At 50.3% G+C, this 26,331-nt stretch overlaps 1 protein-coding gene across 5 annotated transcripts in view; it reads right to left on the minus strand.

Annotated features, from left to right (window-relative positions):
• Positions 1-795: 795 nt before the first annotated feature.
• The window catches only part of TNFRSF21 (TNF receptor superfamily member 21), a 31,599-nt gene continuing 6,063 nt past the window's right edge, over positions 796-26,331 (minus strand). For 2 of the 5 annotated variants that reach the window (XM_050709927.1, XM_035560134.2), the window contains exons 3-6: positions 24,882-25,379; positions 11,751-12,016; positions 3,134-3,353; positions 796-2,255 (exon numbers count right to left, since the gene is read on the minus strand). In XM_050709927.1, coding sequence (XP_050565884.1) covers positions 2,026-2,255; positions 3,134-3,353; positions 11,751-12,016; positions 24,882-25,379 — 1,214 coding nt within the window. In that variant the 3' untranslated portion in view covers positions 796-2,025. Of the gene's footprint in view, positions 2,256-3,133; positions 3,354-4,809; positions 5,467-5,536; positions 5,591-11,750; positions 12,017-24,881; positions 25,380-26,331 lie in introns of those variants that run through there. The other 3 variants (XM_050709926.1, XM_035560133.2, XM_050709928.1) reach the window with 3 other exon arrangements.

Below are 26,331 nucleotides of genomic sequence, written 5' to 3' on the forward strand. Positions count from 1 at the left end.
TCCCTTGTCGATTCTTGCCCAGGCAACCCAAAACCGCTCCCAACACAGAGATAAAAACAAAATAAACACATGCTTGCCAACAGGGTGGCACTTGGCTCCACCTCAGAATACCACTTTTAGCGATCCAGCATAGCCAGGCACGCAAGCCATGCTCAATATTTCTTTGCAATGCCCTGAGCACACACCGCAGCCACCGAGAGAGCTCAGTGCCTCCTTCCCGGCAATGGGGAATCCTATCCCAACACTCCCATTAAAGGCTCTTGCTATTCTGCACTGTATTTCTTTCCATCGGAGGTATTTCACCCAGCTTTGTGGTCAAAGGTTCATCCTTTCACCCTTAACAGCAATTTCTGATGCCAGGCAGAGGGAGCACAGAGCAGACAACACCCCGTGTGGCTAAGTATACAAAATGACAGTATTATAAAACAGAAGCTTGCGTCCCACTAAGGTTTCCATTTGTAGAGCAGAACGAGGGCCGTGTTATTTGGGGATGGGAAGGATGTTGCTAACACAACAGGGCAACAGAAATGCCGCAGCTACAGGCCCTCCGCTTCGCAGGGCATCAGCTCAGCAGCTGCATCCCGGGAAACTGATACTTTGCACACCCCCAGCTGCCCTAAGGCAGCATTTGCAGCGGAAAGCCGAGTGCATTTTGGCCTCAAGGCTTTGCACTGCCTGAAGAAGCCCCCCCGAACCCCCAAATCTCTCTCTTCACCCCCCATCGCACCCTGCAGCCCCTGCTCCAAGCAAGGTGCCCCCGAGCAGGGTGTCAAGGAAGTTAACACAGAGGCAGATCAAGTAACAAACACCTAGTATTTATTAATAAATTAGTACACTGGAAGGCAATTTTTTCAATTCATTCCCCTCTTCCCCCACTCCCACCCCTTCCCACAAGGCAGCACATGCCACCCTAGTATCGTAATTTCTTCAAACTGAGCATATTACAGACTGTTCATTACGGGAGCATAATAGTTGCAAATATAATCAGACAGACTTCTTATAACGATGCAGCTTGTTTTTTTTTCCTCCCCCCCCCATCCCCTCCCCCCTTTTTCTTATTGATAAAAAGTGAAGTGTGATTTGAAGAGACTATTTTAAGGCCGGGTAGGATCTCGGGAGAACCTCCCCTTATCGGCCATGTCTGTATAAAAAACAAGAGACACAAGTGTAAAAGCGTAGCTCGGTAAGTCTTACACCGCAAGGAGAGCAGAACCAGCAGCCTTCGCCTCCCCGGCTCCAGCACCGGCGCCGCCGTGACCTGCTGTCCTCTTCAGCGGCCAGGCAGGATGCTCCTCGCTTGGGTTCCCTGCCACCGCAGGCTGGAAGGACTGGTTTAGGACTGTTTTTTTTTGTGTTTTTTTTTTTTTTATCAGTAAAGTTGGTGGAACCAAACCTTTCCATTCAACCGCTTCTACTTTAGCTTATAGGAGCACAATGCATTATTGTCCAGGTGAAAACCATACAATAAATAACCGTGCTAGTAAAACCGCAGCGATGGGCGTGAGCTATACGATAGTACATGAAAAAAGTCAGCTGGGGGAGAAGCTTAAGATGCATTAAGAGAAGGTAACCAGCAACAATCAGCTTTGCGTGTTTCACCGTTCACCACTCCAAGGCGGAAGGGAGGTAGCAGGAGACGTCATTCAGAGGAACAGCTTTGAGAGAATTGAACCAGGCTACAGAGCAACCCCAGGCTCAACGCCTAAGCGACACCAGCTTCGTGGTCTTTTAGTTCATTAACTGCATTTTAAAGTGCATCGACTGATTTGATTGGAATGAGAACAAGGAAAAAAAAAAAAAAAAGAGACTCCGAAGGGGGCAGAGGGTGCAGAGACTTAACTGAGCGACAGAGTTAAGGTGGAGAGGCGCGACGCTGGCAAGCTGCCCCCCTCCAGAAACCAAGGACACCTCAAGGAAATACTGGCCATGTATTCTACAGCAAAACCCGCCTGCGCATCGTCGGTCATCTTAACAAGTGCCAAGCTAGTTCTAGCAGATATTCGGAGAGTGCGCGGTGACCAGTGCCTACAGTAAATCGGGAAGGTGGCTATAGACGGAGTCCAGGAGGGTTTGGCTGGCTTCCTGGCTCTTGACGCCGGCGATCTCGAATAGCCTGTCCAGCTTGTCCTCCGCCTGCGGGATCTCCTCTATCACGTGGAGCTCCTCGGGGTTGAGGATGTGCAGCATGTCGTCGAAGATGGGCTGCAGGTCGCAAGGGTCCAAGCGCACCTGGCGCAAGACTGTGTCCTTCTTTTCTGCAGGAGGAAGGAGCAGGTGGTTAAGAAACCCCCCAAGAAGCCTCCACTCGGGTTCCTCCAAGGAGGAAAGCTCCTTGCAGACCCGGCCCATCCCCTGCTGCCCCCTCAGGGAAAAAAAGGGATGAAGAAGGTGGCATTACGCATGGATGAAAGGAGAAGACAGAGGAAATTGGAGCTGCAGAAACGCTGCAGAGGCACCTAAGGCAGGATCCTGCTAGATCAAACACAGCAGTTATAAATGCTGAATGGCCAGCACTGAGAAGCGAAGGTGGGAAGGGAGCCAGAGAAGCTGAATTCTGCTATTTTGAGTTGTTTTCACTGGGTCAGCTTCATTTCTGCACCCGAGTATAAATTTGTGAGATTGCCTGAGCTCAGTGCTTCACCTCCGTGAGAAGTTAAAGACGACTAAACGCAGCAAATTAAATGCAGCAAATTAAACCCCCTCAAAAAGCGGTGGGTGACGAATGGTGATTTACTTCTCAAGTCACACGCTGCAGCAAGCGGGACCAAAGGTGAAAGAAGAACAGGAAAAAAAAAATCTATATTTTTTTTCATCTCATGCAATAATCCACCCCTAGGACCAAAAGCCCCCCCAGACAGCCAAGGATGCTATGCCTCTGACAGCACTACAAAGGAGTTGAAAACTTTTAAAGGCATTTTCCCTCCCAAATCTTTGCTAACAGGATATTCCTGGTCTTGAATTGGCATGTGATGAAAATATCCTGGAAAGCCAGCTTTCCCCAGTTGATTACTTTAATGACAACACATCCCCATGCCGATGGTGGGGGACATGCCTGGTCACCCTTTGGGTACCACACATGGCACTTTGGTCCTCCTCCTGCTGCCCTCCCGCATCCCCAGGAGGACTTTGGTACCTTTGGTAATAAAAGAGCCCGTCCGGCTGAGCGCAGAGGAGCCGCTGGAGGTGGAGTCACACCGCAGGAGGGGCTCCGACTCGTCCACAAAGAAGCATTTCTTCTCCGAAGGAGAGGGCTCCACGGTGAGGACGGTGGCGTCCGGGGGTTTCGGGCTGGGGCTGGGTGCAGGGCTGAGCGGGCTGGGGTTCACCGGCAGCGCCAGCTTGTCACCTTCCAGCTTCGAGGGAAAGGGAAGGAGGAACACAAAACAAAACAAAACAAAAAACAAATTGAGCCGTGAGGATGCTAGGTGACGAGCTTGTGGGCCAAACAACCACAGCACCGGGGTGGCACATGCAAAAAGCCTGCCCAGGAATTTACTTGCTGTAACTTGCTTTGCCTTTGCACACTCAAGGAAAGGGTTACTAACGCCCAAGGTACAGCTCTTGGGGGCTAAGTGCCATGATGCCCAAGCAGGTAATCCACCCCATCCCAAAAAACCTACTCCACAGCTCTCACTTCCTAAGAACGAGGCATAGCCTGGCTCCGCACTTCCAACCAAGAGCTGCTACACCCTTCGGTGAGGTCCATGAACCACGCACGCTTGACCAGGGTAGCAACGCTGAACCACTTCTGGTGGCCTCAGACACCAGTTCCTCACGCATCGCTGGGATTTCAGCTTTTGGGGACACAATGTTCCCGATTTACATCCACCCTGCCTTCCAGTGGGGATGCTGAGCCACATTCCAAGTTAATCATTTGTATGCCCCGTCTGGCCCCTGCTCCCGTGAGCACCCCATTAACGTGTTATGGAGAAATCCATCTCCACCTGACTCAGGGTCACAAAGGACACGCGGGGCCTCGTGTTGACCATGCCATCACCTCAACACCTTCACTTTTGCCCCGTGACCCTGAAGCAAGCCAGCAGCCTGCGTTTGGCTCCACGACCGCAAAGGCACGGAGAGCCCAAAGCGCCACAAGGACCCGCAGAGGTGTGAACCCTCCAACTCAGCCTGCACCTCACATCCCTCTTCCCGTGCTTCAGCAGCCAACATTTGATGGTCTCAGCATCTCAGCATCCCCTTGGGGTGGGGAGCCTCAAGCACACCATTTTTGGTTTCCAATCACTGCAAGCAGGAGAGGCTCGGGGCTGTGTCCTCACGTCCCTGGCCAGCAGCTCTGCCCCTGCTGCTCTGAGGACCCCGGATTATTTAACATCATCCCAGACCCCATTTCCTTGCTTGACCTGCCAAAGACCAGAATTCTCCTCCTGCAGAGGCCAGAGCTGGCCATTCCTCCCTGCATCCCTTCACCTGCTGCCCAGAGATTTCAAAAAAGCAAAATTTGGACAAGAGGCAGGGCATTGCGGAGCAACCTCCGTGCTGGGGAGGGACAGATCCAGCAGCAGAGGCACGGATGTGCCCGCACGTTCCTCATCTGTGTCAAGGAATTCGCCGCCCACAAATCACATGTCCACCAAGACGCCCGTTAGCTCACATCAAATTAACATTTCAGCCTGTTTGTGGAGGAGTAAAAAGGGTTGTGTGGTTGTTTTCTTTTTTTTCCTTTCTTTCCCCTTTTCCCCCCATTGAAAATAAACAGGGAGGAATTGTTCTGGCTCAGCGCGTTACGCAATAGGCGCATTATAAATAAAAGTCAGCTTTAATTTTTAATTAAAAGAGCCTGCATTCTGCTCTCAGACTCCCTCCCCGAAGCAGCGCGCCAACGAGCTGCAGCCCGCTGCCACCAGCGGGGGAGAAGCAGCGCCTGGCTGCCCTCCAAGCTGTGGTGCGCTCCTGTTTCCCCTATAAAACCAAACAGGGTTTGTTTCTCCCCCATGCAACCCCATTTAGCATCCGGCTGCGAACCTGAGCCCTGATTTCCAAACCGGACCCGGTTGCCCAGGACCCCTGAAATGGAAGGCACGGAGAAACCGCCCGCCCCAGCCCTGCCTTCCCAGCAGAGGGGAGAACACTTCCCAGAAGCGTGCGAGTTATTTGGAGTTTAATTAAACAGCTGCTAAAGCACGCTAGAAAAAAAAAAAAAATCACACGGGGTTATTTGACTGTAGGCGTCCTCGGAGCCTGAACCCTTGCGAATAGCTGAGCGTTCGTCAGCTTATTAGGCAAAGCAAACAGGATGCTCAGATGAGCGTTAATATTTAAACCGCGGGAGGAAAGCAAGTGGGAATGAGGGCTTTGAAAGGGCAGGGAAAGTAAAAGGTTGCTCTGAGGTGAAGCCTGTGGAATAGGTGTAAAAAAAAACATTCATAGCCTGTGACTCATCTGCTTGAAACCAGCGCCGCAATTCCTATTTCAAGCGAAACCACAGCAGCCGTGCCCCTGCTCGGGCTGGAAAAAAGAAAAAATTAAAAAACCCTCTGCAGTACTTTTGCCCTTCCAGAGCGACTGTATTTCTCACCTTTCCATCCCCGTTAGAGCAGTCCTGCATTTGCCACTGAGGCTGCATTTGCACCTGCACAAACAGACAGACAGACAAAGCCGTTAGATGCGCGGGCCCGCGAGGCGTGGCGAGAAGCTGATGGCTTTTAGCAAAAAACCAAGCGTGGCTTTGACGCATCAGCAACCTCCTGCAACCAAGCGCGGGTCCATCCTGCCGGGATGCTGAGTCAATTTTTTTTTTTTTTAGCACTGCAGCAAAAAGTTTGCAATGCCAAAAAAAAAAATCCTGAAGGCTCCTGTATGCTCAGAGCTCTTTAGGATGCGGCTCAAACACGCTGCAGCATCCCCTTGGATCTCGAACTGGCTGGGAGGATGCTCTATGCAGGGGAGGATTTCTGCAGGCTGTTCCCGAATGCCTTTTGGGGAGGGAGGAGGAGGATAGAAGCAGAAGGAAGGCGTAAGCCTGGCCTTGCATTCATTTTATGTAACATTTATGGAACTGCCCGGCGCTGGCACAGTGATCCCGCTGTTCCTGGTGGCTCTGCTTGAACTGCTTGGTCCCATTTTCTGGCTAAAAAATGTTTGCCTTCATTTTACTGCACCGCAATAAAAGATCAGCTAGGAAAAATGAACTGCAACCACTCTGCTATTTTTATTTTAAAAATCAAATCAAATCAAAATCCCCCTGAGGTAATACCTCCTAGCGAGTAGGCAACCACCCGGTTATGAAAGCCCTGGGGACACAAAAAGCAGCCCAGACCCCAAACCACCCAGCCTGAGCACCGGCAGGTCTCAAGCTGGGACTGCATCAGCTCAAAACAACCCTTGCAAGCTGGTTATCAAGCTGCTGATCCGATCTGTAGAAGAAATGCTGAGGAGGAGGAACGCGTTTGTGTTTGCTCGCTCCAGGCGGCTCCTCTAGGGCTCGCCATCGCCACCTCCGAGTGCCACCGGCCTCAGGAGCTCGGCAGCCTCAACCGTGGGAGGACCAAGCCTCAAACGCTGCCGGGAGCCAGGAACTGCTCCTTCTCGGCCAAACCCCAAGCCCCAAAAAGCCGCGTTTGGGGTTGGGTCGGCCCGGCTCTGGGCACAGAGCCCGCAGCAGCTGCTGCCCGTGCTGGGGTCAGGTCGGGTTTTTCCTGCCTGACACAAACAAAGATGAAACAGCCGCTGCTTTTAGAAAACAAGCACAACTCCCAAGGAGGGGAAACCTCCGCAGAGGGAGACGGTGGGGTGATCGGGTCAGGTGGCCACGTGTCATCCCGGAGGGGATAAATTTAGAGTTGAGGTCACGGCTTCCCGGCTTGCCAGCCGACAGATGACACCGGGCAGACACCAGGCCCGGGCTGTAGGCCTCACCGTGGAGGAAACAGGAGGAGAAATACCAGTTTGCAGAAGCCCTTAAACCTAAACACTACAGGACACCCTCACAAGACCACCATCTGGATAAAGAGCTGGATAAAGAGCTTATAAACTCAACTATGGGCCGAAGAAGTCACTGTCTCCTTTGTTTTCTTTCTCTGACCCCACCATCTTCCAGTTTCTCCTCATGCTCCTGAGCCCAATACACTGCAAACCAAAAGGAGATGGGGCTACAAAAGCCACGAAACCTCAAATACAGCTGCATCTGCTACGAAGTTATACTTGTGCTTATCTCGAGTTCTCCAGCCTGGTTCAAACCCAGCCTCGGTTCACTGAGAACTGACCCAGGGTTTAGAGCAAACCCGCCAAAAACCGGCGATGCCCAGTCCTGCCACCACTGCAAACCCAACCAGCCCTACTCCCCCTGGCTTCTGGCCACTTCATACTGCAGCTTTGTGCCAACACAGTCAAATTACTGGCCCCAGCCCAGTTCTGCTTTGACAAAAGAGGAAACGAAGCAAATCCACAGGAGCCTGAAACCACCCGAAGCCGGGGCTGGATGCAAACATTGTTGCGCCAGCCTCCTGACCCCGAGGTTTTGGCCTGCAAAAGAGGAAGAAAAGGCCCCCAAAAGTGCTGCCACTGCCTCACCCAGGGCTTTCACATCCTTCTGCCCTGCGACCCCCAAAAATGCACGGCTTAATGTCGCACAGTGCCAACACCCGGCTTTTCCTCTGCCATATGTGCTGATTCACAGGATTATCTGCAATGGCAAATTAGTAATGGACCTAAATTTCACTGGGCTCAGGGCTACAGTCCTCCTCTCTGTTTTCAAGCCCCTCCATGTCTTCCTTATTACCTTATTTCTTTGCTGCTGAATGCCCCATGCAAGGCTGCCTGCTTCCCTCTATCAGCTCCCCAAAAGATCTGGGGAGCCAGCAAAGCCATAAATGCAAAGAGCTTGGAGCCATGCTCACGGTAGCAAACACAGCATGGCTTACGGTCGCCACTCAGCAGCCACCCGAAAATGCTCTTATCCCCCAAAATCCCGCTCAGCGTCCATGCCACATTCAACTTTTCCACTTCTAACCCCCAAACTGCAATCTGCAGGGGCTGCAGTGAATTCATCCTCTTCCCTGCCCTTCGCCTCCCTTTTTCTGCTCCATCAGCATCGCTAACCTGGGGTGTGCCTGGGCTCGCACGCTGCCCTTGCAGCCACCCATCTGCCCCAGCAAGCATGCCTGGAAGGGCAGAGATTTTGCAAAGCCTTCCCTATGAGCTGGAAAAAGAAAGCATTCATCGCTCGTACTAAACAGGAGCCGTACGAGCTCAACATGCCCCAAACACCTTCTCACAGCCACCGTGCTCTTCCTTATTTTCTGGATCAGCGACTGCTGCAAAAACTTGTAAAGTGATTCAGGGGGCTAATCCAGTTTTAACCTAAATTCACGCAGTGTAGTGTAAAACCAGTATAATCTTTTGTTGCTAAAAAAGCCGCCAAGTGTTCAGCGGAGCTCTTTACGCAAAGGAAAGTCTTCATGCCACATCCCACAATGCTCCAGAGGCTTGCATTAATTCCCTTTTCCTACGTTATCAGCAGTTGGAAATATTTATATTTTGGAGCCCCAGAGGCTCCTGTGGGTATGGGGCACTACAAGAGAGCAGCTCTGCTTCTGTAGGTTGCACAGGCTGAAGATGGAGGCTGGATACAGGATCTGGGACAAGGATGCAACAGAGAATGGGATTGCGAAGGAAGGCTGGATTTAGGGTACTGATTTGCTGTCTGAGAGCTATGTCATTTAAAAAAAATCTCCCACTTTTTCTGCAGGAAAGGGGGATTTCCAAGCATTTCCCCATATCGGCACATATTTGCTGTTCACTTCTGCGTGCACACTGCTGGCACCGCATCGCCCCATTAGCTGCCATGTGCATTATTGCATTGCTTATGGGAGCCCTCACTCCCTCCACAACATAAAAAGCTCTTTTTATTTTATTTTTATTTTCTTTTTTTTGGCAAGACTGCTCCTGCATGGCTTGTTGCTGGAGGGATATAACGCAGAACTGACTTCTGCCACAACTCCTTCGGATCAAACCAGTTGGGTGCAGAGAGAAACCGCCTCGACCCGGGCTGCGTTTGGACAGACAACTCGTTGAGAGCCAAACAGATTAGTGCTAATTAAAGGCTTTCATACCAGAGCAATTAAAAACAAACCCAAACAAAACCTCAGTGTCTGCTCCCAGCGTTTAGCAACAGGCTGCCCCGGCCAGGACTGCCACAATGCAGCTCAGCTGTGGGCTTGAGGCTCCAGGCCTTGGGGGCTCCCTTGCACAAGACGCTTCCCACAGCTTTCTGCCTCTCTCCCTGTGTCCCACGGGGATGGAGCAGCCCCTGGGGCTTTCAGCATGCCCAGCCTGCAGAATCTGACTCAAGGAAACGGGTTACAGCAGGTAATACCTTGCAGGATCCATGCCCCAGGGCGCTGCTAGGCTTCAGCATCCCACGCCCTGCTGCAGCACAACCACCAGCCTTCAGGAACAGCCACGGGTACGGTTGATCATTACAGACTCATCCAAAAAAAAACAAACACCAAAGGATAGATGGGAGAAGAGAAAGTGCCAGCTTGGGTGAATTTGTTAAAATAGGCAGAAAAAAAAATCTCACTTTCCTTATAGGCACTACAGGCAAAGCAGAAAACATGCGTGTTTTCCTCTCAGCAAGAAGCTGAAGGTTTTGTGTCTACTGAGATTCTTTAAAAAAGGAAATCGAGCACTTAAAGTATCTCATACACAGTCATACACTAATAGACAAAGCTTTCAGCTGCTCACCAAAACACCCCCGAGTGGCCCTGCAGCATCTCCACGTGGTGAGCATCAACTCCCCAGTGCCTTCTACCTGCTCAGCCACAACAGCGATTCTGTAGGGTTTCCTCCTGGGAGGCTGATTATTTTTTCAGCCCAAGTTTCCAAGCACCTTGCCTGACAGGCACAAGATCCAGAAAGCCTGTGTGCAAGTATCTACAAGATCAGGGTTTGCTTATTCTCCGAAACATCCGCTCGCTGGATTTTCAGATAAATGGGCACACGTCTTAGCAAGTTCCTCAGTCATCAGAAGTCCAGGGTCTCAGTGGGTCACCCTATAAAGCCAGTTCCCAAAGTTAACACCCTCTTTTTTAATTTCTTTTTTGTTGTTTGAGAACAAGTACCTGATAATCCTGGCCAAAACAGAGCAATGTTCAAGAGCATTGAACGCTGCACAATCTAGGTCTGTTAATTAGATATTGTGCTGACAAACCAACCCCAGGTTTTATCTGATGTCCTAGCCCAGCACTTTACTGTAACACTCAAAACAGTAACCAGGAGAACAGAGTTTACTACCTGCCCGAGGAGACCAAAAGGACAACGTGTCCTCCTGGCACATTGCACAGGCTGGAAACTTTATCCACATGTACCAGAGACTTCTAAGACAACAAGTTGTGTTTTTTTTTTTTCCTCTGCCTGATTTCCTACCTACAATTTTGTCTCAAGCTTTCACTTTTATGTAAAAAACAAGCAAAAAAGCCCACCAAAAAACTTGGAGCATGGTAGCAAACGGAGAGTGCAACATACTGGAGTAAGAAGGAATAAGACAAATTATGAAGCACTTTGCTGATGAACTCAACGCAAACCAAGGACTTCCACTAATGCATAGAAACTGGTTTCATGCTGTGGTTCTGAGAGGCCAAGACATTCAGAACATAGCTGTGCTACACGAAGTCATGCAGGGTGCACAAAGGGACCAGAGTACCACTCAGAGGCGGAACCTGGGGATGGCCCTACCCCACCCAGCAAGGAGATTTAGGAACCCCCTGCCCCACAACCTTCGCTATGTACAACCACGAAAGTCCCTTGCCTGATCCCTACAAGCTGCATGCAGAGGTTTGTAGGAAGCCACCCGCTTCCTTTTGGGTAGAAATCACTTCCAAGACCAGTGGGAGGTGTTTCACGAACTGGTTTGGGGTAAAGAGCCCTGCATTGACCTCCCCACCTCCATCTATGTACTGTCCCATTGGCTTCCACGTTGAGAAGTCCCATCTACCACCTCCAGGAACTCCTCCAAAAGACCACTGAATTACAGCCAAAACAAAACAAAACAAAAGGCACACCAAGAGCTAGGGCAGGAGGTAGCCAAAGCAACCTGAAAAGGACACCTAGATTGGTGGCTGATCTGCGCTCCCAAAACCACACACCCAGCCAGGACCCTGCTACAGGATATTCTACAGCCATTATTTATTCTCCAAAATTATGGGAAAGGCTGTTTTAATGCCAGAGCTGCTGCAGAAAGGCAACAGTTCTGGAGGACAGCACATGTGGACCCTTCAACCCTACAGGGGACATGGCTGTCTCCATGCCACCAGTCACCGCCATGGAGGAAGCAACCCTGTGCTCCACAGCGGCAACATTTAGAGCTAGAGGATGCCTGGCTCTTCTCACAAAGTCCTGGGGATTCAGTAATGGCCTTTATGAGTGAGCCTAAAGGGGGATGCTGCCTCCCCAGCATAAGGACTCAAGTACCAGGTCCTCCAGGTGGCCTTCAAAGATACACACAAACCAACTCCTGATGACCTTCAAAGACACATGCAAACCACAACACTCGCGACTCGAAAGCTGGTCAAAACTTAGAGAAAGCTTGCTCAAAAGCTTGACAAAGCTCTGCTCAAAAGCAACACAGGGCTTAAACATAAGCCCTTGAGGAGCCCCAAGGAGAAACAGAAGCCCAGCTACTTGGCTTTCAGCTAAGCTAGAGACCACAGCTGAGTCCCAAGCACCCACCACAGCAAACCAAGGCACACAACGCATAGGAGAAGCCAGTGCAAAGCCCAGCCTGGCATTACCGGCGTGGTGTCCTCCATCAGGCCTCTGATCTTCTCCACCACGTCGTTGCGGCGGTGCTGGCGGAGGGCGCTGATGAGCTGGGCCAGGCTGGCCTCGGGCCCGCGAATGGTCCAGTGCTGCAAGGCGGCGTAGGCGCGCTCATGGTCAGCCGCGTAGCCGTTGGAGAAGGCGGCCACCTCGCGCTCGCTGGCGTTGCACAGGAACTGGTAGATGTCCTTCCACTGGCTCCCCACCTGGGCTGCCACCAGCTTCAGGATGTCAATGCCTGCGGGGTACAAGAGCCACAGGTGAGGCATGGTGGGGGCTGGGAGGCTCAGAGACTTAAAATGTTGCACACCGAAGCTCTGTCAAAGGTTTTCCCGTCCCTACCCTAAACAGGCACACTTTCCTTTTTGTTTAATAATAATTAAAAAAAATCCTCACTTTAAACAATAAATTAATAATTAATAATTAATAATTTTTTTTTTTTAAATAGTATTATTTTAAGACCTTAGCAAGAGGGAAGGCTCTTAAAGGCTTATGAGCCTGGGGTGCATGGAGCTTTGCAGACAAGCAGCACCCATAACATGTTCAAACACATTTCACAGAATCATCAAATCATAGAATCATCAAATCACAGAATCATGAAGGTTGGAAAAGCCCTCCAAGATCACCTGGTCCAACCACCCCACCACCACCAATGTCACCCACTAAACCATGTCCCTAAGCACCACATCCAACCTCTCTTTGAACACCCCCAGGGATGGTGACTACACCACCTCCCTGGGCAGCCTTTTCCAAGGCCTGAGCACCCTCTCCATGAAGAAATTCTTCCTAACATCCAATCTAAACCTCCCCTGGCACAACCTGAGGCTGTTTCCTCACATCCTATCACTTGTCACCTGAGAAAGGAGACCGACACCCTCCTTGCTGCAGCCTCCTCAGGTAGCTGTAGAGAGCCACGAGGTCTCCTCTCAGCCTCTTCCCCAGACTAAACCCCAATACCCTCAGTCGCTCCTCATAACTCTTGTTTTTCTAGTCCCTTTAAACAGCAAGAAGATTAGGATTTTCCCCAGAAAAGCTCCTGAGACACATCAGTTCAAGACTGGGAGAATTTCCTCCCTTTAGCTTCGGGAGCAATGCAAACGGCACTCCTTGCCTCAGCAGTCAGGCATTAAACCTTCAAATAAAGCCCTTCCTCTGCCCTAAGAGCTCGTGCGGTCTGCTTTCACCCAGCTGAACACCACCCTGTTCAGAACAGCCCCGCAGGGGGGCGGCTTCGAAGATCTGCAAGAAGCAGCTCACTTTTTCCACAAAGTTACCACACCTCAGGAACCCCCACGAGCCAGCGCTCCTCCACGGCTACGCACACCACTTCCCCTTCCAGCTACAGACACAACATCTCCGTCAGCAGAAACAGCTGCCTAGGGGAATACTAGAAGCTAGAACTTCTAGGGGGAAGCTAGAGCCAGGGTCTTTCCTGCTGGAGTAAAAATTAGCAATTTTTAAAGCAGTTTAGCCCCAAACCTCCAAAGCTCACCCTCAGGTCTCAGCCCTGATATAGCTAAATATATATTATATAGCTAAATATACATTATATAGCCTGATATAGATATTTTTGACCAAACTCCCTCTTCTCTCTGTTAAAGCAGGCTTATCAACACCTGCCATATCAAGATACCAGTTGTTACTTTCAAGCTAGATGAGCATGTGGCATTTTCCAGCAGCCACCTCCCTGCTGCGCGCAGAGTATCTGAAACCGGCATTCAACCCCCTCTGCAGCAAAAACCCCAAAAGCCAGACTTTTACAAATCTCTGCCCTCCTCCCACCACAATCCCAATCCCTTCCTTCCCCAGATTTATGAGCGAGACCTGGTGATGGGACAGGGGCTGCAGCCCTGGCTCTGCTTTTCCTCTTCCTGCCCCTGGCAGGGTTTGCCCCAACGTGCTGCTGGAAGGTGGTTTCCAAAATACACGTGTAATTTTTTCATTGTAGCTGTGTGACTGCTGGGCTTTCTCCTCACACAAAACCTCAGCCCACCAGCCCAGCTGGGGTAGGTTTGGGGGAGAGGGAAGGAAAAAATAATAGAAAAAAAAAAATAGAGGGGAAAGGGGAGAAAGCCTTTGTCGTTATTCAAAATAAACCCAAGACAAAAGCAATGTTCCCCAGCATTAAAGAACAAAAAAAGGGCTGCCAACGTGCTATTGTGTTTTATGATGGGGCTAATTATCCGAGGCACATAAAAAAATGTTATTACCCATAAAATCTCAGCACGCGGCCGCCAGCAGCAGTAGCAGGCTTTTGGTCTGGTCTTGTTGCGTGAGCGGCTGCGGGAGGCAAGGAGCCGGCCGCCCTCCGTTCAAGTCGACACAGGTCACCTGCGTGCTTCCCGGAAAATCCCAAATTCCTTGCCCTCGGTGCCTGTGCATGCCTGCAAGCCATCTGTATGGCACAACAGCCGCACGCACCCCAAACGGTGCCAGCAACCAAGCCCTGTGCCTTCGGGCGTTACGGAGCGGGGCTGGGAAGCAGCATGAAAGCAAAGTGGGGTTTGGGGTTGGATCCTTTAAATCAGCGAATGCAACAGCTTCTGGGATAAAAGCAGCAAGGCAACTCAATTTCGTCAGTGAACCCAGGGGAAAAAAGAAGAGTTTAGCTGGAATATGAGGGTAGGGAAAGCTCTGCAAAACTTGTGCACCAGGATACAGGTGGGAATGCAAAAAGGGACGAGCAGGGCTGGTGCTGCTCGTGTAGGGTCCCTGCCGCACGCTGCCCGACGGTAGGTAGCATTAAAATGCAATTGCTGTTTTACAACCCGTGCAGTGCACCGAGACTTCCCAGGAAAGGAAAGAACCCTGTATCACCTGCTCCCGCCTACGCACTCTGCACTGATAAATCCCAGCCTTTATGGCAGCTGCGGCGGGGAGAAAAGTTTTCAGCCGGCCGAAACTTGATTTGCACCGGTTTTACGCGGCATCTTGTCCGGATGTTCCCGAACGAGATTTACAGCACCAAGCAGAAACGTGCCTCCTGACATTTTCCAGTTTGGTGTATTTAATCTCCCAGTTCAATAAAGTGGCCCCACAAACATGTTTATATCTCCTGGCAGTGATATCCCAGGGCACCAGAACGCATCGTGCGGCGGCGAACTTAATGGCGTGTAATAACCTTTAGAGAACAAATGTTCCATTAAAAATGAATTTGGAAATTTCTACCTTAATACTGTAAGAACCTTAAACTCATTTTCTTGCAACTATTAAATGAATTTAAGCCCCATATGCTCGCTACATCCACTACAATATTGTGCAAACAAAACCCCGAAGAGATATGGAAGAGACAGACTTGAGCACAGATTTGGCTTGAGTCAGTTAGAAAACCATTTACTCCCTCTGTTATGAAAAATAAGATTAAATCCAGTACATGACAAGTTGCTGCCGCACGCTGCCAACTATTACTGTTCCAGCCATTTACAGTAACTTAATTCAGTTGTTCAAAACTAAAATAAAAAGTTAATGCTTCTAATAAGCTTACAGTCCTACTATTTCCATATTTCCAGGACCCTTACAGAGTCATTCCGTGGAGCACTAATAGGGCCGGCGTTTCCTGGTGGGGTGGGATGGGATGGTGCCCACCAGGGTGCAGCACATGATTCTCATTTCACCTGCATGAAATCTGTTCTCTCCTGTCCTACCAGGAGCATGGCCCAAGAAACCTCAGGTCTTCCCCACCTGCTGACCACGTGGACCTTCTCCCACCACGCTCATCCACGTGCTGAGGCTGGAGGCTGAGTAATCCCAAGTAAAACGGTTGAGCTTGGAAAGGACAGAGCTTTAACCCACCCGTTTCATGCTCCCTATGGTCACAACCACATGGACACCATACTAGAGCTGTTCTGAGCTTGTGGATAACGGAGAACAGCCTGAGGAGCCCTCCCTCCTGCAGGAGGCCCTGTGGTCACATCTCAGGAAGCTTGGGGCCAGGACATCCAGACACGTCCTGTTGACCCATCCAAACATCATGGTGGGCCTCTCCATAGAAACACCCAATATTTTAAGGTCACAACCACCCCGACTTGCTACCTAAGGCAAAGCTTTTCAAAGATAGTCGATCTTATTAGTTATTTTTTAGTGTTAAGACAAAAGCAGATTTGCTGTAGAAATCAATTAACACCATTTAAACACGGTGTTTAATCTGTCTGCCAGGAAACTACAAGGGTATCGCACCCTAGAAGAGAGCTGCAGTGCAAAAGTAAAGGATCCTGGCAAAGGGATGGCTCATCTGAAGTCCCTTTGGGATTGCCACAAGTGTGTTGGCACAGGATGGCACCTCCATGAGCCCAAAGGAAATGTTGGGGTGTGGGTAGAATGGTGGTGGCTTGATCACAGCCACCAGGCACCCAGCATGACAGCCTGGAGGAAGCCTCCAAGACAGCTCAGACCTGTCCAGGGGCTCACTCGTCCTCTGCCAGGTCTGGCTGTGCAGCTCCAGCCCAGCAGGATATGGCCCACGACTGAGGTCAACAAGTGTACAGGTAAACACCATGCCCGAGGGTGTGCATACGTGTGCAGGAACTGCTGTAGCAGCTCCGCATCCTGTCTCCAGCTCACCTCTACCCAGTCTTTCACAGAAATGAAAAAAAAACAAAAACAAAAAAAATAAACCATAAAATAAAATAAACCATTAAAAAAAAAACAGGTTGCCCAGAGAAGCTGTGGGTGCCCCATCCCTGGAGGTGTTCAAGGCCAGGTTGGACGGGGCCCTGGGCAACCTGATCCAGTGGGTGGCATCCCTGCCTATGACAGAGGGTTGGAACTAGATGGCCTTTAAGGTCCCTTCCAACCCAAACCATTCTGTGATTCTATGATAAATGCTGTTTCGCCCACATGACCTGACTTTCAGTTGCTTATTTTGAATCAGATTCAACGTTTTTCCCCCTGCGTTTCCATCTCCTCTGCACATCTCATGCCTCTCTGTGGTTTACAGTTCGGCTGCCGCCGTTCATGAAAGCCACCAAGATGGCCAAAAAAGCACACGGGACTTTCACATGCTTTCGTAGCAATCTTGAGCTTCTTTTGGACACATATCACTCATCTCCTGTGGCCCAGCTGTTTCCAGGTTGGGAACAAACCGAGTTCTTCCACGACTGTTCAACCTCAGAGCATGCAAGAAGCCTTCAAGAGACCACGTTCCTGCCATCGCTGGCTGACATCTGCCAACAAATTCCAGTGGAGTTGAAGGGCTACCGTGCCAGAAGGCTGCACCCATCCGCCCAACAGCACACGGAGAAGCCTAACCACAAGCTAACCACAGCGAAACTTCTGTTCCTTCCCCTCCCCACCCTCTCATGAACAAAAAGCTGCCATCATTTTCATTTTCGGAGCTCAAGGCAAGTGTGATTTGGTATCCTTCGGAAGAGTGTTGGCTGAGAAGCTGCTGCCTGTAAGGGGAAATCTCATGCTCAGGTCTACAGAGCCCTCCCAAGCCCTTCTGATGTCCCTCTAGTAATGAAGGAGAAGGGGTTAACGCATCAGCTGTGTTCTTACACGGCATGGGAGGGAAGGTAAGGAGATCCTCCACCACCTGCAGGGACGGAGCCCACCAGTCCTCCCCAACCCCTGTAGCATCCCTGTACCAACCTGAGCTGGGGTCCCCAGCACCTGTCTACTGACGCAGCTCTGTGGGCAATATTAACGGCTCTACCTACCCAACAAGCAGGCTAACAGCTTGATCATCAACATAACTCAGCCCTTCTGTAAGGAAGCCCTTGAAAAATTCATCTCTTCTCTACCAGAAAGGTGACGGTGGCAAGACAAAGAAAGCCCCACATGGCAAGGACTGCCCTTGCACCACCTTCTCCTCCACCCGCTGGTTTTTTGAGCACACGGCGGCACGTGGAGCGATGAACCCTGTATCAGGCCAACAGATTTTGACATTTGCACAAATCTTGAGGATGGAGGAGCATCACGGGCAGGCAGCAGAGCCAAAACGTGCGCAAACCAGGCAGGAGAACGGCGGTGATGCAGCCCAATGCTCAGATAAAAGCTTCGCATCGCTGCTAGCCCAGCTCTGCTCCTGAGCTCATCCCACCTACCTCCTCCAAATATCTTCCTGACTCATGCGGAACACAGCCCCAGCAGCCTATTTTTACCTCCAAAAATACGCCGAGAGCCTACAACTCAGCCAGGAGACAGCACATCCAAATCCCAGCTGTCCGCAGCTCAGGCTTTGAAATCCCCGAACCCGGATTGATGCGAAGATCTTCCCAAAATGAGGAAATTTCACCACCCTCCCCGAAACAGGGGGAGTTACTGGAAGATCAATCCTCCCACCACAAATCCCAATCATAAATAAGTTTTGGAAAATGTGCATGTGACCAAGACAGGAGGAAAGGACTCTTATGAGGACTTCTGAGCAATGTGCTGGTTTTTCCCATGGTCGGTGCTGGTATCAGATCCTCCCAGGAGCCAGTGATTCACATCCTCAGCGAGCACCGTTTGGACAACAAACCACTAACCGTATTCTATTTTTTCTTTTTTATTTTTTTTTCCCCAAACCAAAAATCTTGCAGGGCAGGAAACGGACTCCCGACAAACACTTCCCACACCCTCTCTGGAAAATAACTCCACCAAGACGGTCGAGGAAGGCTTGTGATCATCTGTGGGAGGTTATGGACATGTTCAGACCTGGGACCTGACGGTCAGCGCTGGGCAGGAGCATTACGGCTCTCTATCACGCCTCTGGAACCAGCACTAGCCTTGGTCCTGAGCCCCTGGGACCTGCACAACCTGCCCACCTCCATGGCAAGGTCTCCCTGAATGTCCCCTCTCGACCTCCATCTGCTTGGGATGCTGCAGAGAAACCCGGCCAGGCAGAGCTGCTCTTCCTTTAGTTAAAAAGGGAATGGTCAGTGTAAGCATTCCACGTAATTATTACATTTTAAACAGCTTTTGCAGAATTAGTCATTATAACTCCCTCGGAGAGGCGGGTAACCCTGAGCAAGCACACTGCTGCAGCCAGAGTCATAAATACCCAGACACGCAGATGCCAGCCTGAGGATTAAATTCACCTGCTGATTTTTTTTTATTTTTTTTTCCCCCTCGGATGAAGCCCTGGCAAGCAGGGAAAGTCTGCCTCATTACTCAACAAGTTATGCGCTATGGCCTTATGGAGGTGAGAAATCACAGCTCTCCCCACACAGAAGCTGGTGCAAGGTTTTCTGAAAAAAAAAAAAAAAAAAAAAAAAAGTCTCAAGTGTGGTTTTTCTGCAAGAAAAGCTGAATTTCTGTGCCATTAACACTCAGCCATGCCTTAATGGGCAGGCACAAATCTTAATTCCTCATACTCCTTATTAAACTGTCCAGGAATTTTGACCTTTTTTTGTTGCTGGTTTTTTTGATGACTTTTTTTCAGCAGATTTTGAAGCAAATGGACCATCTTCCGGGGCAGCCCTGCGCACACGGCGGACAGATGCCTGGTGTAGCAGCACGCATTAGAAGTGACCGAGCACCAGTCTCCTGGCCTGCTAATGCAATAAGACTCAGGAGCAAGACATAATAAACCCGCCCCTGATTAGGTTTCCCTCTAAGCAGAACAGTGGTCGCTCTCTCTCATTTGTGTTTTCGTCGGCTCCCTTTCACCACCAAGCTGTGGTCAGCCCCAAAAAGGTCAGTTTGGGGGCAAACCTGAGCGAAGTCGAAAAGCTGAGCGGTTTGAGGAACATGGTGATTCTAACTCATGGGATATCACCGCGAAGCTCCCATGGCAGAGCTGTGTTGATGGAGTTAAAGGGCTGCTTTATCCCACCCTGACACAGCGCATCCAGCCTTCATGGGGGCAGGACGTGCAGGGCTCTGAGCACCCCAACGAGCGAGCATCCCCACGGTGTTTTCATTTCATTTCATTTGTATTTCATAGAATCATTCAGGTTGGAAAAGCCCTCCAAGATCATCTGCTCCAACCATCCCCCTACCACCAATGTCACCCACTAAACCATGTCCCTAAGCACCACGTCCAACTTTTGAACACCCCCAGGGTGACTCCACCACCTCCCTGGGCAACCATTTCCAACGTTTTACAGCTCAGCAGTACCCACAACACCCTCCGGGTGCCTGGCTCATCCCTGCCCTACCCATTTCTCAAGCTCCCTTTCTCTGGGTCTCATTTCGAGGAGGACAGGATAACATTCAAGGGCCAGATACCTGCAGATACCAGAGGAAGGACAGCTTTAAAAAACAAAAAAAAAACCCTCCTGCCTGTTTGTTTTGGCAGGCAGACAGACATTAATCCCTCAGCCCTGCCAGAGGCACGTTAGGGTTTGCACCCAGGCACAGAGCTGCTCCTCGATCAATAAATTGTTGGCAGCAACAGGCACATCTGCCCCTGGGAGATGCTGCTGGTCATCCCGCCCCTTGCTGTGGCCCTTGAGGTCGCCACAGCGTGAGACTGATTGAATTCTTCCACCTCTCCCCAGGCTCTGCAGGTGTGCAAAAGGAGAAGCGATGGGGTCCCCGGTCTGCTGGCAGCAGAGCATCCCGAAAGCCAAGACCCCAAATCCCAGTGCTCCTCGCCTCCCCAGCATCACCTCTCTGCTCCCCGCTCTGCTTTCAGACGGGGCCTCGACCCAGAGCCGTTTCCAGTAAGGGCTCTTCTACCTGCAGCCAAGCCCCAGCCCCAGCCCTGCTGCAAACAGCTCTGCAGCACGGCTTATTTCTCTTGATTATTTAACCAGAGGCTTCCTGGCTTTGGTCTCGCCACCCACTGCAATAATGTGCAATTACCAGACTTGAAGAAGAAAGAAAAAAAAAAAAAAAGGCAAGTGGCATCTCCTGCCAGGCCAGCGCTGCCAAGATCTGCTCTTCAGTCTTTCAGCTCCAAAAAAAAAAAAAAAAAAAAAAACCACCAAATCCCCTCCTTGCCTCTCAGCACAGCATTTCAGGCAGCTTCTGCTATACACAGGAGGTTTTACCCCAAAAGACCACTTTTTACGCAGCTCATTTCACTCCTTGCCTTTCACCCGCTGCTACTCAAGAGGTGGAAGTCAAAGGCAACACTACCATGAATTTCTGAAAGATTATTTCAAACCCATCCTCATGTTCAGTGCAGACTGATGTAATTCTTGGAAACCCCAGAGATTGCAAGAGCCAGGCTTCAATTCTCTATTTTTTACAAAAATTCAATTCTCTGTTTTTACTAGAAGGGCTCTGCTCATTCAGTTCCTCACCTTCGGAAGCAGCCGAAGAAAGGGAACGGGGATGTGCTAAAACAAAGGGACTGTCTGGAAGAAAAGGTTTCCAGTAGGCAGGGCAGGGCTGCTCTCGGTCTTCCAAAAGAAAGTCACACCAGGTTAAAACCACTTCCCTGTACCCACGCTAACAATTAACCACCACTTTCTTTGGAATTGGTGGGCAAAATGCCCTTCCCCTTCCCACCTGCGGGGCAGAAGAAATGAGCCAGGTGAAGCAGCCGGAGATCCAACTGCACCATCGGTACTGGTCCTCATTTAGATCCCATGAAGTGAGACCTGGGGGCTCTGGGGAGAGCCAAAAAAGCCCCCACGGTGGAGACAGACGTGGGGACATGCTGGCGGTGCTAGCTCAGGCCAGTAGGCACTGCAAGCTCTTCCCAGACCTCTGAGCCATTTCACCCGGTGAGAATCGCTGGCATTTGCCGCCTTAGCTGGAACGTGTCCATGCTGAGGGCACGGCTCTTGTTTTAACACCAGCCTCCCAAGCCACCTCTAATTTTAGGTGTATGCTGTTATTTAAGGCACATATTATGACCAGGGGGAGCTTGGGCAGTAGACACCTGCTCATGGGAGGATAAAGACAAGCGAAATGCCCCCAATAACAACCGCTGTCGAGGATCGCAAGCGCATCGCAAATATTTCAGCAAGTCGGTACTGAGTGCCATCAGGAATGGGATTTAAGCCACTGCTCCACTGAGGTCTGTCAAAGCAGCAACGACATGGGCAGAAATAATTTAACACTGCAGATCCTGCGTGCGGATGAGTTAGTTACAATATTATTACAAAAAGACTCTTGCAAAAAAATATTAATAAAGATAAAAATCACACTCCCACCCCCAAATCCTCTTCGCTCGGGAAGAAGCCCAGCCCAAGCGAGATGCCTCTGTTCCACCACTGAGCACTGCTAGTGCTGCCCTGACCATGCTACACCAAGCTGAAAGGGATCAACACTAAAATCTTCCAAAAAAAAAAAAAAAAAAAAAAAAAAGGGCAAAACCCTCGAGGTTGGTCATCCTGATCCCTCCAGCACCACCGGGCTGCACCTGCCCAGGCACGGCTCCTCCGTGCCAGGGCTGGGGCACCAACATCCGAGCACGTCTTCCCTTTCAAAGGTTAAAGCTGTTTACTGAAGGGATTACGAGGGAGGAGCTGGAAAACTAGGAGGAAGCAGGGGGGAGTCCGTGCGCAACTCTTACGTAGGCAATAAATGCCCCGACACCCTGCTGGAGCAACCCCGCTCCTGTACAGGTGCGGAGGTCACAGGGATTTCCTCTCTGCTATGGTCTTAAGCTCATTTTAGGCTATGTTGACCCTTGTCTGAAATTTTGCTTAAGGAGGCAGCCTGCAAAGCATGGTTTGGGTACAAGGACTGCTTGAGCAGCAGAAAGCTAAGCCATGGTGCTTCAGCTCTGCAGTGTACCTTGGCTGCACGGCCAGCTGTTTAAAAAAAATAAAATAAAAGGTCAATTCTGTTTTACTATGATTCCTCTCATTTCAAGTAAATGAAGTCTTAAGAGCTAGATCTTTCAACACCAAAAAAAAAAAGGGATTTCTACACCGCCGTGGAGAAAAAAGAGTTACATATCTGGCACAGTGGAGCACCACCAAAGAGGAACTAACGAGCAGGGCAGATCCAGCTAAACACAACGCGATTTAGGCAACGTCCAAGCTGCCCTTAAAGCAAGACAAAGCATTAATTGGTTTGTGCTCGTTCTGCCTTTGCAACAAAAAGTTCAGCTGAGGACATGTGATGGCAGGAGCAAGCCACGAGGCCACCTGGACAAGCAGGCACCAGCGTGACCGCTGGGAGGGTTGTGCAAAACCCCACCAGGAGCCCTGAGAAATGGGGAATTCACCTCCAGATTGGAGGGGCCGATCAGATACCAGGCCAGATCATTAACCAAGTGCTGTTTCTGCAGTTACATCACCTCGTTTCCCAAGACGGGGAGCGAACTTAGCAAACACGTTACAAATTTGATGCACTAGCTGAATTCAGCTGTTCAAGGATGACAGAGGAGACGTGTCCTGGGAAGCAAAGGGTGACCCAGGAATTACACCGTCCCCCAAAAGGATGACAGGATCTGCAAAGGTGGGGTTACACCTGAATGGTCTCACACAGCCTCATTGCTCACCACGTATCACCTTATCTTATCTGCATGGCTTCTTTAACCTGACTCATCCTGGGTGAACAAACACAGAGCCCTGCCCAAAGGGAGCAGATGTAGTGCAGGCATTGCAGGAAGCTTCTGAACCACCAGGTCAGGAGCCACAGCTGGTTCTGCCCAAAGCAGCTGGTTTGCTCCTGCATTGGATCTCTTCCCGAGCTGTACAAACTCAACCCCTGCTCTGGGATGACAGCATTCATCACTCCAAGAAAAGGAAAGAAACAATGAGAAATTCAACCAACCCAAGGGAACTGGTAATTAAGATCTTGAGAGGGGAAAAAAAAAAAAAAAGGAAAAAAAAAACAGACTATGGGTTAGTAGCAACCAGCCCCTTTTGGCCAATGAACCACAGCTGAAACGCTGAACCTTGGTATTCCCTGAAGCATGCACAAATTAAGATATTTAATAGGTTCTGCAACCCTGCTGCAGATCATTAACCATAGCCCAGGGTCCACGCTTTTGGTACCATCGATTTTACGGACAAAGAAGTGCGGGCCTTACTGGAAAAAAGATGTTGGAACTTATTGCAAAGGGGAAAAAAATCGCAAGAAATGGCACCCTGGGAATTCAAAAGAGTTAAAAGGAAACTGATAAAAAGCACAAACAGAAGAGAAGGCACAAAGCTAATTCCATCACGGCCTTATTGGTTCTGTAAATGCATTAATGAAAGCAAACAAAATGTAGGCCTGTTAATCAGCAGGAAGGAGAGCAGAGTACATAACAGGACGCCCTGCTCAAAGCCTTCCCTGCTTTGTACTTAAGCTCCCAAGGATGACTGTCATCAAGGACTGATCTCTCTTAAAACCCTCAAATCTTTTCTTTCCAATCTGCTCTTCGCTTGGGTCCCCTTGTTAAAAGTGCTTTTCTAAAGGTTAACCCGTGAAGGGATGTTTAGTTACTCCTTAGTCCTGTCTTCAGCATAAGGGGGTCGGTTCTGCCATGGTGGCTGTGCGGAGGTAGAACCTGCTGGGGAGACCACAGCCACTCGATGCTCACGTTCATGCCACCATTCATTTATCATTGACTTTTATGAGTCCCCATTTAAGGCCCTAACAGTTCATCTTTAACTCTCATTGAAAAGCAGATAGCAAGTTTTCCACCAAAAGAACAGAAAACACCAAGAAGCAAAAGATTCCCCAGTATCCCCCAGCACAGGGAGCTGCGCCCATCTGTGACACAGCCGCTAAGGATAACCTTCCTCGCTCCAGCAAAGGAAAAGGGCTGGGGAAGGAAGCCAGTGGTCAGGATTTCAGGCCAAGAACCTGAAATTGAGGTGCTGCCAACGGGCGGGGGATGACTCAGCCTTGCAGAAACAGAAGGGGTGAGGGAAAAAAGGACAGAACGAAAGATAATCAGACACACGCCTGAGTCACTGGGAAGATAAGGAGGGAGAGAAACAGAAAAGAGGTGGAAGGGCAGAGATTAAAAAAGTCTTCTTTTGAGATTTTCCTAGCAAGGGGTAGGTGGGAAGCAGAAGGAGAGGAGTTGAGGAGAGCAGGTGATGCTCCCTCCATCAATCACTGAGTCAGGAATGGAGAACGTGCCAAGGGAATGGGGATGGGGAGAAGCCAAGGATCAGCTGAGAGCTGGGACGTGTGCTTGCCCTTTTACCACTGGGCCCAACGTGCCAGGAAAGCGACCCAGGCACGGGGTGGCCCATCCAAAGCACCACAAGATCGGAAAGGGGAGAAGACACCACTCCCCGAACCAGCTGCTCCAGCCCCCGGCCCGTACTGCTCACCGTGCCCATTGCAGTAATAGATCCACTTCTCCCTGTTCTGTGTGGGGGTCGTGGACTTCTTCATAATAGCTTTCTCCACAATGGCACTGGGATCTTGCCTCGGCCCCTTCTTCAGAGTCCGTGAGCTCTTCCTGACGCTGCAGACCACGATAACCACCAGGACCAGCAGCAGGAAGAGGACGATCATCCAGGGCAAGTGTTCGTTGATATCGAAGTGCTGGTGGACGTTCTGCGGCCCTCTCCGGGGCGGCCTGTAGGGCATGCTGGACTTCTCGCCCCCTGCCATCTCCAAGGCCGGCTGCTTCTCCAGAGCTTGGCTGGTGTGCTTGTGCCGGTAGCTCTGCGCCTGGCCAGCGGTGCCGGTGCCCACCAGGCTCCCTCGGGCACCCCCGGTCTCGTTGGCCGAGGTCTGGTTGTAGTCGCTCGTCAGCCCCGTCGCGCCGTCAGCCACGGGTGGGGAAGGAGAGGGAGCCAGGTCAGGAACTGAAGAGTTCAGACCTGCAGGAGGAGAGGAGAGCTCAGTGTCACGGTGCTGGGGAGGTGACATGGTGTCACAGCACGGCCTGAAACCCCTCTGAGTGTCCGCACAGCCTGCAGGCCTAAGCCCAGCACCAGGCAGTGAGAGAGGGAAAGCCAGACCTTAATTTCACCTCTGTATCAGATAGCTCCTGCTACTGAGTTAGGTTCGAGATAAAACTGACCTGCTTAATACCTAGTGGCAGCTCCTCAACAGAAAGGAGCGATTAAAAGCACATTGGCAGTCTGCGTTTGATCCAAATTCAGCATTTCTTAGAAAACCCACAACTTTGAGGCAGTTGGCTTTCTTCTCCTATCTTCACACTGATATTATTTTTTATTATATTTTTATTATATTATATTTTCATTATATTATTAGCTTCAAACTGATAATGGAAAACTTGGTATATGGGCTAGGAACACACACGAACATTAGCTTTACACCGACAATGTAAAACTTTTTCATATGTGTTTCTAGCCCAAATAGTACTAGCTTTACATCCATCATGGAAAACTTGGTATTTGGGCTAGAAACACACAAATTCAGAGGCTTAGTATCTCTCAACCAAGTCTTGTCAAAGGAGCACAAACATTTTATCTGCACTGCAATCAGGCGTGAATGCATCAACTCCAAACCAGGTTCCTGAAGTGACTGAGATGACCCAACTTCCTCCTAAGAGCCACTTTCCACTTTTATTGAGTTTTCTTATCAACAAGCAGCGCCTGGTGAGAAGAGGAAGGGCGCTGTAGCACGAATTAGAGCCTGCTCTGGAAACTTGGATGTGAAGATCGTGCCTCATCCCAGCCGAGCCAGAGCACGGGTGTAACCATCTGCGATGCGAGAAGCCAAACCGCTCCGACGAGGATACAAACAGGGAAAACACTAACTTTTATCCGCTTGTCTATGGTCGATATCAAAGTTTAGGGAACACCC

Source organism: Cygnus atratus, chromosome 3, assembly GCF_013377495.2.
Source record: "Cygnus atratus isolate AKBS03 ecotype Queensland, Australia chromosome 3, CAtr_DNAZoo_HiC_assembly, whole genome shotgun sequence".
NCBI classification, from domain to species: domain Eukaryota; kingdom Metazoa; phylum Chordata; class Aves; order Anseriformes; family Anatidae; genus Cygnus; species Cygnus atratus.